General features: G+C 35.4%; 1 protein-coding gene across 1 annotated transcript; it reads left to right on the top strand.

Moving 5' to 3' along the window:
* Positions 1 to 1,758: 1,758 nt before the first annotated feature.
* napbb (N-ethylmaleimide-sensitive factor attachment protein, beta b) lies at positions 1,759 to 10,948 on the top strand. The gene is made up of 11 exons (XM_084090629.1): positions 1,759 to 1,974; positions 3,199 to 3,278; positions 3,555 to 3,671; positions 4,751 to 4,797; positions 6,302 to 6,379; positions 7,100 to 7,155; positions 7,291 to 7,375; positions 7,507 to 7,611; positions 7,691 to 7,759; positions 8,675 to 8,725; positions 9,713 to 10,948. The coding sequence occupies exons 1-11, from the start codon at positions 1,877 to 1,879 to the stop codon at positions 9,815 to 9,817; spliced, it is 891 nt and encodes a 296-aa protein (XP_083946755.1). The 5' UTR covers positions 1,759 to 1,876; the 3' UTR covers positions 9,818 to 10,948.
* The last annotated feature ends 1,143 nt before the right edge of the window (positions 10,949 to 12,091 follow it).

Genomic DNA, 12,091 nt, shown 5'->3' with positions numbered 1-12,091 from the left:
GTCCAGTTCTCCTCTGGCCAATTAACGAACAGTGTATGATCATGATTCAGGTAGCATTATAGGTCAGAATATTTATCCAGTTCCATCTGGTTGGAAGCCGGAGTCATCACGCCGGGATGGAGACGAGTTTGTTGAGGATCAGTGCTGATGACTGTCGTGTCGATGAGGCCTTCACTGGGCGGATGAGGTTGGCACCTCAGGGATGAGTCGTGGTTGTGTCCAGGCGCAGGTCCACTATCTGATCTGGATACGGCCCGCATCCGACTGACTTCAGTACCTCAGAATAAACAGAAAGACTAACATTAGCGTAGATGCCATTCTTCTTATGATGTAACGAGTACATCGGGTGTTATAGGAAGTGTTCCGGTTCCGGCTGACCTAATCTATGCAGCCTAATAATCATTTAACTTATTTGAATAATAGAAATGCATAATGTTCTATATGAATGGCAGGTAAAAGAGATGCATTTTTAGTCTAGATTTAAACTGACAGAGTGTGTCTGCTTCCCGGACAATGTTAGGAAGACTGTTCCAGAGTTTTGGTGCTAAATAGGAAAAGGATCTACCGCCAGCAGTCGATTTTGATATTATCAACTGGCCAGAATTTTGAGATCGCAGTAGACATGAAGGACTAAAAAGCGCGAAGAGCACGCTCAAGTACTGGGGAGCTAAACCATTTAGTAGCCTACTTTGTAAGTAATCAGCAATATTTTAAAATGTATATGATGTTTAATAGGCAGCCAATGCAGTGCTGACAGAACCGGGCTAATATGGTCATACTTCCTGGTTCTGGTAAGAACTCGAGCTGCTGCGTTTTGGACCAGCTGTAGTTTGTTTATTATGCGTGCAGGGCAACCACCCATAAAAGCATTACAATAATCTAGCCTTGATGTCATGAATGCATTTGTCGTAATTTAGATATAATTTTAAGATGGAAGAATGCGGTTTTACAGATGCTATTTTGTTGTATTCTGTACATTATTTGAGCTTTGACAGTGTATACGCTACTATAAAGTTCTGCCTCAGCCTGTTTCTCTCTCTCTCTGTTTGCACACTATGCCAGGTATAGCCTACTGTTAAAATCTTGGATTTTCACATTTGTATGGTTATTACTGTTATGCAGCACATATTTATGTCCCAATATGTATTAGTATGTTGAATACTAAACTCACAGTTAGTAAAGATGAAAATAGTATTAGTTCATTTTGATTTTGTGATAAAAGAAAACTAATAGCTTCTTTCAATGTTTCAGCCATCGACTCCCTGAATAGTCTGCTGATCTACAATGCCATCTAGTGCTCAGTATGGAACGAGCATTATATTTTTCATTATAATATTCTGCAGTGGCAGTGTAAATAAGCTTCTTGTTGATTATTACTCTTCAATGAAGCATGTTCTCTATAAATGCAAATTGTATTTGAGCTGTGTAAACCCATAAGGCTACAAGCCGTACCAAAATTAAGCCCACAATGCATATCCTCACATATACTAACTACACTAAACCACAAATCTTATTGAAGTAAAAAGTAAATTGATTAAAATCACTACAAATTATTTAAGATATTTAGTTAAAATTGTTAGTATAACCCTAAATTTATAAAAGTGAAGGTACGATAATTGCAATATTACGTAACGCGTGTTTATGCGTGTGTATGGGAGTTGTAGTTTATTTGTACTCGATTCTCTTTACAGGAAGTTCGTTCCAGTGCGCTCGCAGAACTCGAAATCCCATAATGCCCCGACTGAGGACGTACGCCCACGCTTAAGAAACGCTATGACAGTTTAATCCCCGCTGCTATAGTGACAGCGCGAGAGAAGCTAGCAGATAAGCGAAAAATATATTTTATCGTTTATCTGTTCATTTAACCACAGAAGTAATGGACAATTCCGGGAAAGAAAAGGAGGCAATTCAGCTTATGGCTGACGCCGACAAGAAAGTGAAGTCTTCCGGCTCTTTTTTAGGGGGAATGTTTGGGTAAGCTTGATGCCTCCTTCCCTATTTATCCGATCAGTCTGCTAGTCCGTAAAAATAGCATATAACGTTAGTCAGTATGATCATGTTGTCTAGCTTTGGTTTTAGGTTTACCAGTGAACACAGACTGTTTATGTCATGCAAAATAAAAATATAACGTTACATGAATTTTATTGTAAAAGGGACCCAAGCTGTTACAGGCCGCTTTGCGCATCAATCGATAGAAAAAATACTTGTTTATTATAAAGAATAGCTGATTTTTTTTGCAATGATCATAATGACTTAATTAAATATCAAATATTATTAATAATAATAATTGATGTGGGTTCATGACTGTCCCAGTAAGTGAAGTTGTGTGTTTGGCGCATTAGTGGCGCAGTGGCTGCGGTATTTAAGTTACATACATTTGCTTGTTTTTATTTCACTATAATAATACTAAGAAACACAGTTTCACGGTACGACCACAATGGCCAAAATATTATTAGTTAATGCATTCGAGTAGGAACGTCATGACACTTTACATATATTGAATAAAAGTATATATACAGTATATATATAAAAAAAGAATGTGGCATGACGTTCCTATAATATATATATATATATATATATATATATATATATATATATATATATATATGAATGCTACATTATGCAATATTTAGTTTAATAATGGCTTATGGTTAATATATACAAGATATGTATTGCTAATTAAATTTTCATAGCTGATGTATTAAATATTTAAGTGTATATCTTTTTTTTTATTAAATCAAGTTTAAAATCTTAATTTAAAAGTAAAAATGTATTGTAATTTTTTTTTATAACCTATGGTTTTTAATTTCTCAAGAACAGCTGATGTTTTATTGATATCCCAATCATATAAGCACATATTCATTCAGTGTTATTTATTGTAAACAAGCTCTGACCTACTATGTTGTGAAATGGATTTAATTAAAATAGGTTTGATTAATATTAAATGAGGCATTTCAAAAACTGACCCAATTGAATATTCCCACCAGGACACAAGTTATCTAGGCATTTCTGTTTATTACCAGCTATACTTTTCTGACTTAATCCAATATACAACCAAATTTTACTTGTAAATCCTGACCAACATTTATAAAGCATATAACTTCTGTCTTGTAGATTTATTAGACAAACATTATAATTTAAGCATTAAGATGTTAAAATAGACAAAAAGCCATAACTGAATTTTCTCACATCTTTCAGGGGAAATCAGAAAGTGGAAGAGGCTTGTGAGATGTACGCCAGAGCGGCCAACATGTTCAAAATGGCCAAAAACTGGAGTGGTATGTGCTTTTTAGTGGTGCAGGAATTACATCGTTCACCTTTAACAATCATTATTGTGTTATATAATGCTTAAAATGTCATTATGTAACACACATTCAAATAGTTTGAATGGTCACTAGTAGCCAACTAATATTTCTGAATGATTATCTCATCAATGCAAGTTATTATAGTGGAATCTTGAATATTGAAACGGCTTTGTTTGTAATTTACAGGAAGTATTATATGTGTATGATATATTCATATTGCACTGATGAGGTTTGTGTGTTTGTACCCAGCTGCAGGCAATGCTTTCTGTCAGGCGGCCAGACTTCACATGCAGCTTCAGAATAAGCACGATTCGGCCACCAGCTACGTCGATGCGGGAAACGCCTTCAAGAAGGCCGATCCACATGGTGAGGACACAGATCATAACTCCCAGTGTCATGACAATCACAGAGCTGATTTATTCTGAATGATTGTTGATTTATTTTAGTTGATGCATCTCAAGAGGAGAATACTGGATGAGGCCTGAATGTTGAGATGCATCAAGTAATCCTAAATTTGTTCTTAAAGCAAATCTCAAACAAGAATCATTTCATCCTATCATATTTTTGCTGAATGGATTCATTAAAGGTACACTATGTAACTGTGTTTCTGTTCAAAATGAACAAGATTTAAATAATGAGGCAATACATCATCATTTCTATCTAAACTGGTTCTATCTCTGAAGCCTAGTAGTAGTGAATGTTTGATGAGCAGCAGGATAACCATATTCATCCACAGTCACACAGAGCCGAAGCACAACCAAACAAAATGTTCTTCCACAAAATGCATGCAGTTTAGTTTTTTAAACGCTAGAGATACATAGTGTGCCTTTTAACTAAATGATTCGGATTTTATAAAACAATTGTTTCTGTATTGTTTGTTTTAATATTATATACTGTCGTAGTATGTATTAATACTTAATATTAGTTTTCATTTTTAAATTGTATTTAAATTTTAGTAATTTTATGTGCTCTTGTCATTTGTATTCGTTTTTTTAAATATTTCTATTGAATTCAGTTTTAAGTTAAAAAAATCTCATCTAATATTTATTTTAATTAATGAAAATATTTTTAATAATTTTAGTTAACAATAACAGCACTGGAACTGAAGTTTGTAGGTAAACGACGCCACTGACCACTAACAAATCAGAGAAAATTTGCATTTGAATACAGTTTATGAAAATGTAAATGGTTCCTTAGACACAATAATTCAGCAGTGTAGCCATGTATGTAATAGAGAATGTTTATGTTAATATGGGCTGTCATTTGATTAAAATGTTAATCAAATTAATTACATGTGACTAATTAGCCTATACATTTTATATATATCACCAAGTAGACAAAAAGTGCCCTTAGAATTCAATACATTTTGTTTTATTTCCATATCATTGATCCTAAGTCTGACTGTCTAACTCTTCCTCCTCCTTCTCTTTAATGCTTGCAATTAGAGGCTATCAAGTGCTTAAACGCATCCATTGATATTTACACAGACATGGTAAGATGTTTTTATAGCAGTCAAAAATCACAGTTTCATATAATGTTCAGTCAGGTTGTGTTCTGTTGTCATCTGGGGGCATTTTAAACTGCAATTCAACTTTTAGCTGTCCAGCAACCCACCAACTATTATAGGAGAAACTCCCACAGAACATTCGAACAGAATAATGAGACCGTAAAGCATTCCTCTTCATTCCGAAATCTAGGGAGAAATTTCATAGAATCACTATAGCCCCTTTCACACTGAGATTCCGGAAAATACACTGATAATGTGTCCCGGGATCATCAGATTTTGGTTCATTCACACTGCCAGTGATTTCCTGGAATCTATGCATGCAATGCAACACATCCCGTAAAGACACGTGACATCAGGATGTGATTTGTGATATCTCCGCAGCGTCTTAAGTTTGCTTATGATCTGCGATTTCTCTCTCAAGAAACTATGTTCATGCATTTTTTTTCTAATTGATATATCTATGTGCAGAACCACACTATGAGGACAACAGCGTCAGACCTGAAGTTAGTGGTGCTGACGATCGTGTAACCCACCCCAACCACTAACCTTATCCTTCACTTGAACTATAAACTCAACCTTAAAGGGTTAGTTCACCCAAAAATGAAAATTCTGTCAGTAATTACTCACCCTCATGTTGTTCCAAGACTTTCGTTCATCTTCGTAACACAAATTAAGATATTTTTGATAGTGAGCCATGTTCTGACGTACAACCCAGAAGCGCTGCGCTGTTATATAAGGTTGAGCTACTGTAGTCACTTGGACTATTTTAAACATTGTCTTTACTAACTTTTCTGGGCCGGCAAGTTTCAATAACATAGAAGCCTATGGAGGAGTGAGCCAGCTCTCAGATTTCATCAAAAATATCTTCATTTGTGTTCCGAAGATGAACGAAAGTCTTACGGGGTTGGAACAATATGAGGGTGAGTGATTACTGACAGAATCTTCATTTTTGTGTGAGCTAACCCTTTAACGAATGCAAACCCCACCCAACCACTAAACCTACCTTTAATGACGCTATAAGCTCCACCCCAACAGCGGTGTGAGACTGCTGACCTGGCGCTGTTGTCCTCAGACTGCTGGGAAAAAAAATGGTTCTGCGTTTGGCTATTATTGTAAACTAGCGCATCGCATACCGTTCCACTAAGCTGGCGAACGATCTCAGCTTCAGCGTCATCACTACGACACACCCCTTATGCCATTGGTCCTGCCTTTTGTTCACACAGGGCGCGTTCCGGGACTGATCTCAGCAATGTTACTAGGTCCCCATCCCGGGATCGATCCTGGGACGTGTTTGCGTTCACACTCACAGAAGACACTCTAGCAATTCTATGGCAATTTTCTGGGATCAACGCTCTGTGTGAAAGGGGCTTAGATGAGGCTTATAATATGTATAATCTGCAAAGCATGTAGATTAGAAAAGCTTGATGGATACTGAATGAAATATTCAATTGATATTCATTTGATAATATCTCTTCTGTTCTGTCCTCAGGGAAGATTCACCATCGCAGCCAAGCATCATATCACAATCGCTGAGGTGTATGAGTCAGAGCTGGTGGACATTGAGAAGGTACAAACATGTCATTTAGTGTAACCCAACGGTGCATCTTACTTATATAGCATATACTGAGAATGTAAAATGGTTTTCTATATTCTGTTGGACACTGAATTCTTAAAACTAAATTTAGTAGAAACATATTCCTAATTTAACAGATATTCATAAGCTGCATTTGAATGTTGATTGAAGTTTACCTCATCATAAAATACATTATTATTATTATTATTATTATTAATGATGATGATGATGATAATTACTGATAATACAATTATTATAATGTATTATTATTAATTAAAGTCATGCATTAAATGGGGTTTTCTTAGCAAGTTCATAAACAGTTAAGCAAAAACACAGTTGACTCTTTATGCTTTATTCTTTATGAATTTTGCTTTAATAAAAAATAAAATAAAAAGTAATATATTATTATTGACAATTATCAATAATAAATCATTAACCAACCATCATTAATAATAATAATAATAATGACTGATTATAAATTATTGTAATGTATAATTTATTATTCTTAATAAAGTATTATTAATAAATAATACATAATACATGTTTAAAAATAGCATGCATTGCAATCTCTTAAAACAGATTTTATAACCTTTAATAAAGTTGTTTTCTAATAGTGCGCTGCTCTAGTTATCAGTTGTGGATGTAAACACTCGATGTTAAACAGAACAGTATTCTGTCACCGGTTAAGATGATTCTGTTTCTGGTTGTCCAAAGGCGATTGCACATTATGAACAAGCGGCTGACTATTACAAAGGAGAGGAATCAAACAGGTAAGCTTGCTTCGCAGAAGCCAAATAACCAAGGTCTTGTGTTTTCCCCATTTGTTTCTAAAGAGAGGTTTTATGATTAAGGCATTTTGATTTATTAGTTTAAGATTTGATATGGTCCATTTGCTTCATTTACAGCTCTGCAAACAAGTGTCTGCTGAAGGTGGCTTCATACAGCGCTCAGTTAGAACAGTACGCCAAAGCAATAGAGATTTATGAGCAGGTATGCCATCTGTCCATCTCCTGCAGATTCCTCCAACATTGCTTAGTCACTCACCAGCAGTTGCTAAATCACTGTGTGTGTGTGTGTGTGTGTGTGTGTGTGTGTGTGTGTGTGTGTGTGTGTGTGAACAGGTTGGATCCAACACCATGGACAATCCCCTTCTGAAATACAGCGCCAAAGAATACTTCTTCAAAGCTGCTTTGTGTCACTTCATCGTGGACGAGCTAAACGCAAAGGTCAGTTCTCAGTTGAGGATGCGCAGATTGATATGGAGATCTGATACAGATGATGTGTATGATTTCTTTTCTGTTGTAGCTCGCTATTGGAAAGTATGAAGAGATGTTTCCAGCCTTCTCAGATTCAAGAGAATGCAAACTTCTGAAGGTTTGTGATTGTAGAGTTTGTGCTTATAATTTTTAATCAGGGTGGATTAGACTAGTGGGTAAAGCAGAAAAAAATCAAGTCTGCTTGCATTGAAGGACTCTTTCGATTAAGTTTTCCATTAAAGTGCAATATTTCACGGATGGGATTTTTTTTTTATGTACGGATTTCCATATTTTCCGTGCCACGTAATTTTTTTTAGGAATTAAAAAAGCATGGCTGTGAGAATGTGATATGGCTTAGTGCGAACATTAAAAAGCAACGCTTGTGATATAAAATGATAAAAATAGTCTGACATGCTGCATGTTTCAGAGCACAGCACTGTGTTCAATTTCAGTTTCAATTCAGTCGCTTATAATTTGCATTTGGGAATGTAACATGCGCCAACCATGACCAGGTTTAGTGTTGTATCTTTCCTCATATTTAAAATATGATATATAATATATATATTTCCCTCATATTTTGATGTTTTAATTGACCTTGTAGGGTCATTAAATACAAAGATCCCCTCCAGATATCACCTTTGGCCTTGTAAAATAAAAAAAACAGGAACTCATAACAGGTTAAGGCTTGCACTATTATTATTGTCGACTATTGCCCTTGATATTGTAATAATGATGTCTATTAACGGAATATATTACAAATGTTTTTATGTGTGGAGAAACGGCATATTCTTTTAGTCTACTCAGGCAATGCAACCTGAAAACCATTTATGGTTGTTTTTTTTTTGTTTTTTTTTACGTATTAGAAAACAAAGAGTTCACATTGATTATCTTTATCTTAGTACCTTTCAAAAAAGAAACGGTTATTCAAATTGGGAATAAATTATATAAAGAAAGCGAGAAAAGAACGTTTCCCATCAATGAGCTTTGCACCACTTTCAAAAATGAATAATGATAAGAGTTTTTGTCCGTACAGAAACTTCTAGAAGCCCACGAGGAGCAAAACGCAGAGGCTTTCACAGAAGCGGTAAGACTCCACCTTAACATCTTTCCATTTTATTTGTAAAAAATAAATGTAATTTAATTTTTGCCATGTTAAAATACTTAATATTTCAACCAGTGACATAAGTCTGGGACGGGACTGTCTACTAGGTTGTCATTTTTGCAATTCGTTTTGGCGACGCTAATGGCACAGAAATCTCTTTTTAGTTTTATTAATATTTTGAATTAGCTTTTATTTTTATATTATTAGTTTATCTAAATATTGCTATTTAGGTTTAATTTATTGTTTCTAGTTAAAGGGATATTTCACCGCTGGAAAGATAAATGTGTATTTAAATTGGGTCATTTAATGTAGTAGAAATGTGAAATTATTTTAGAAGTTGGTGCCTTTTAGACTGAGAAAAGCCAGAAAATGTATTTTTGGCTCATGTGGATGAAAGACAACAACTCCCAGAATGCACTTGCTTCGCTGCCCTACGAAGCCACTCCCAAGCCACGCCTACTGGTTACAGAGGGCAGTATCGGAAGAAATGAAACAATAGGCTACTAGTTGACTCAACTGAAAAGACGCCGTTTTATCGTGAGATCCCACCCTCTATGGGCGGGTTGAACACATGCAGAACGAGCTCCTACTACTGGCTGTAGTCTCGAGCCTAAAGCCAAAAAAGCTAAAAAAAAATAAGATTTTTGCGTCATCTGAGGTTTTTTTTCCAGACACACAATACAGAAATCTCTCGTCTCAGGGGGACATGAGGGAGGGAAGCACGGTCATTCGAAAATACTACCAGGTTTCTACTGATACAAAGCTTAATGCTAATCGGTGAAGTAATGCTTTAGTAATTTTAGTGCTTCAACCTAAACTTATTTCAGTTTATTGCCTTTCACATTTTAGTTTAGTTTGTTTTTCAACTTATATTTATGTTTTATTTCAGAAATGTTTTAGTTAATGATAATAGTGTTCATTCTTCCACAGTTCCTCTATATGACGATAGTTTTTCTCTCCATCTTTCAGGTGAAGGAGTTTGACTCCATCTCACGCCTGGACCAGTGGCACACCACCATGCTTCTGCGGATCAAGAAGACCATTCAGGGCGACGAGGAGGGCGACCTAAAATGATCTGGACCACCCACTGCATGGCACACTCTTTCCCCACTTCCATTTTACATCAGTTTTGTGCAATGGCAAAGTCCAGGTTTCCCAAAACAGTATGTCAAAATGTATTGCTACAACATTTCTAGAGAATATACTTATAAGCCTGTACTGTTAACATTGATATCCAGTTATATAGTATAGCACATATCAAAATTTAGCACAGCAGTTGAAAGATGTGCTCTGGTTTCCCTGTTGCGTCACGAGGGTATTTCTGGAAACACGGAGCGAACCGGTTCATGAGATATCAGAGGATTCAATGGGAATTTGAGATAGTCCTCGGGTTATTTCGCAACAGTCACTGAATTGTAACGTGCTAGAGCTGCATGAATTGTACAGATATAATTATTGAGTCAGTGCTGCAGGATTGTGTATTTTGATTAATGTTGACCTTTATGTTGTTTTTATTTGTGCAGTTTTTGTAGTCTGCTCACACTATGGCATGCAGGCCTCAAAATGCAGCTGTTGCCCATGTTTAATTCATGCAGCACTGAGAATTTCAGTTCCCCATAATCCACCATTTTTTTAATTGGAATTTAAATTCTTACAAAATCGTGTCATACCTGATGGAAATGATTTCTTTTTCTATCCACTCTTTGAAATTTTACTTTTGGATTGTTTTCTTAAATATATATTTATTTAATGTAATTATTACCTGAAATATTATTATTATTATTATTATTATTAGTCAGAGTATTATTACTGTAATAATATTATAATTAGTCCGAAATATTATAAACATTATTACTCTAATAATAGATCCATTTAACTATCTATTTTTACACCGTCTAAGTTAAATCAGCGTCTCCATCAGTAAAGCAATTGATGCGTTTGTAAAATCCTTGTATAACCTTTATTACCATGCTCTATGTGTGTGTGTCGTGTTGTGAATGCAAAGCTCATGTACTCTCCACTCCTGTGGTCTTTAGCAGCGCATGTCATTCTGTGTTTCACGTGTCGTGACGTCTGTACTTTACCATATTCTAGAGTTTTTAAGAAGCCATGAAGACGTACCAAACGATGTACTTTCCCACAGAGCAACTGATGTCTTTACTGAATGTCTGTGAGAATGTACAGAAATAAAAACCAATACTGAAATGGGTGCATGATTCAGTTCTATCGGTTTCTGCCTAAATACTGGTGTTCGCCAAGCCTAGCATCTCTATTACGTATTCTCAGTGTTACATTTTGACGAGTAAATCTTGTGCTGTGGACATGATCAAATCACACGGCTAGTTATGGAAAGTAAATATAAGAATATTTGAAGAGTTCAGATGCAAAAGCCTCTAAGTGCCATCTGAAATTTTCTTCTAGAATGATCATTTTTATAAAGCTTGTATATTTAGGTTAAGTGATTTCACTTAAATGACAATTAATAGGTAATTTGCATGGCCATTTAAGTGAAATTATTGAACTTAAATATACGAGCTTGATAAAAATGATCATTCTAGAAGAAAATTTCAGATGGCACTTAGAGGCTTTTGCATCTGAACTCTTCATTTATTTATATAGGCCCATATTATATATATATATAATTTTAGTTTGGGGTCGATAAGATTTATTAATGTTTTTGAAAGAAGTCTCTTCTGCTCACCAAGGCTGCATTTATTCGATCAAAAATACAAAATTATTACAATTTCAAAGAACTGTTTTCTATGTGAATCTAATTTATTTCTGTGATCAAAGCTGAATTTCCAGCATCATTGCATGATTCAGTGTCACATGATCCTTCAGAAATAATTTTAATACACTGATTTTCTGTTCAAGAAACATTTCTTCTTATTATTAAAGGTGGGGTATGTGATTCTCTTTTTTGTCCATTTTTTCAAAATCACTTGAAATCCTATTCCTAACCCACTTACAGCCACTGAGTTAGAAGCACTGAAATGAAAATTAAGCAATTTATTCATCTGTGGAACGGGCAGGCCTCGAAAAATTCCAACCAATCATTTTCAAGACCACCTAGAATCATTGGACAGTGAGTTTGTCAATCAAACGGTCGTACCATACCCCCCTCCCCCCATCCCCCTCGCGTGCGTGACCGCGAGAGACAGGGTGGAGTCAGGGCCAGCGTTGGAGGAAAGAAGGTAGGACCATTTGAGTTGTGTATTTTCAAAATCTGCCGGCCGTTTTGCAAATCCCATACCCTACCTTTAATATTAATTTAATTGAAATACAAATCTTTTAAAACATTATAAATGTATTAACTGTCACTTTTTTCACACTATCAATGTAATGCTT

Source organism: Abramis brama (genome assembly GCF_963993115.1).
Source record: "Abramis brama genome assembly, chromosome: 18".
Taxonomy (NCBI): Eukaryota; Metazoa; Chordata; class Actinopteri; order Cypriniformes; family Leuciscidae; genus Abramis; species Abramis brama.
The sequence above is the reverse complement of the archived record's forward strand: the minus strand, read 5'-3'. Positions and strand labels throughout refer to the sequence as shown.

What these genes read in the sequence shown, in the direction of transcription:
- napbb (XM_084090629.1), top strand. Translation starts at nt 1,877, where the DNA reads ATGGACAATTCCGGGAAAGAAAAGGAGGCAATTCAGCTTATGGCTGAC. An exon ending in TTGATATTTACACAGACATG is followed by an intron (nt 4,798 to 6,301) that starts GTAAGATGTTTT and finishes TTCTGTCCTCAG; the next exon opens with GGAAGATTCACCATCGCAGC. An exon ending in GAGAATGCAAACTTCTGAAG is followed by an intron (nt 7,760 to 8,674) that starts GTTTGTGATTGT and finishes TTGTCCGTACAG; the next exon opens with AAACTTCTAGAAGCCCACGA.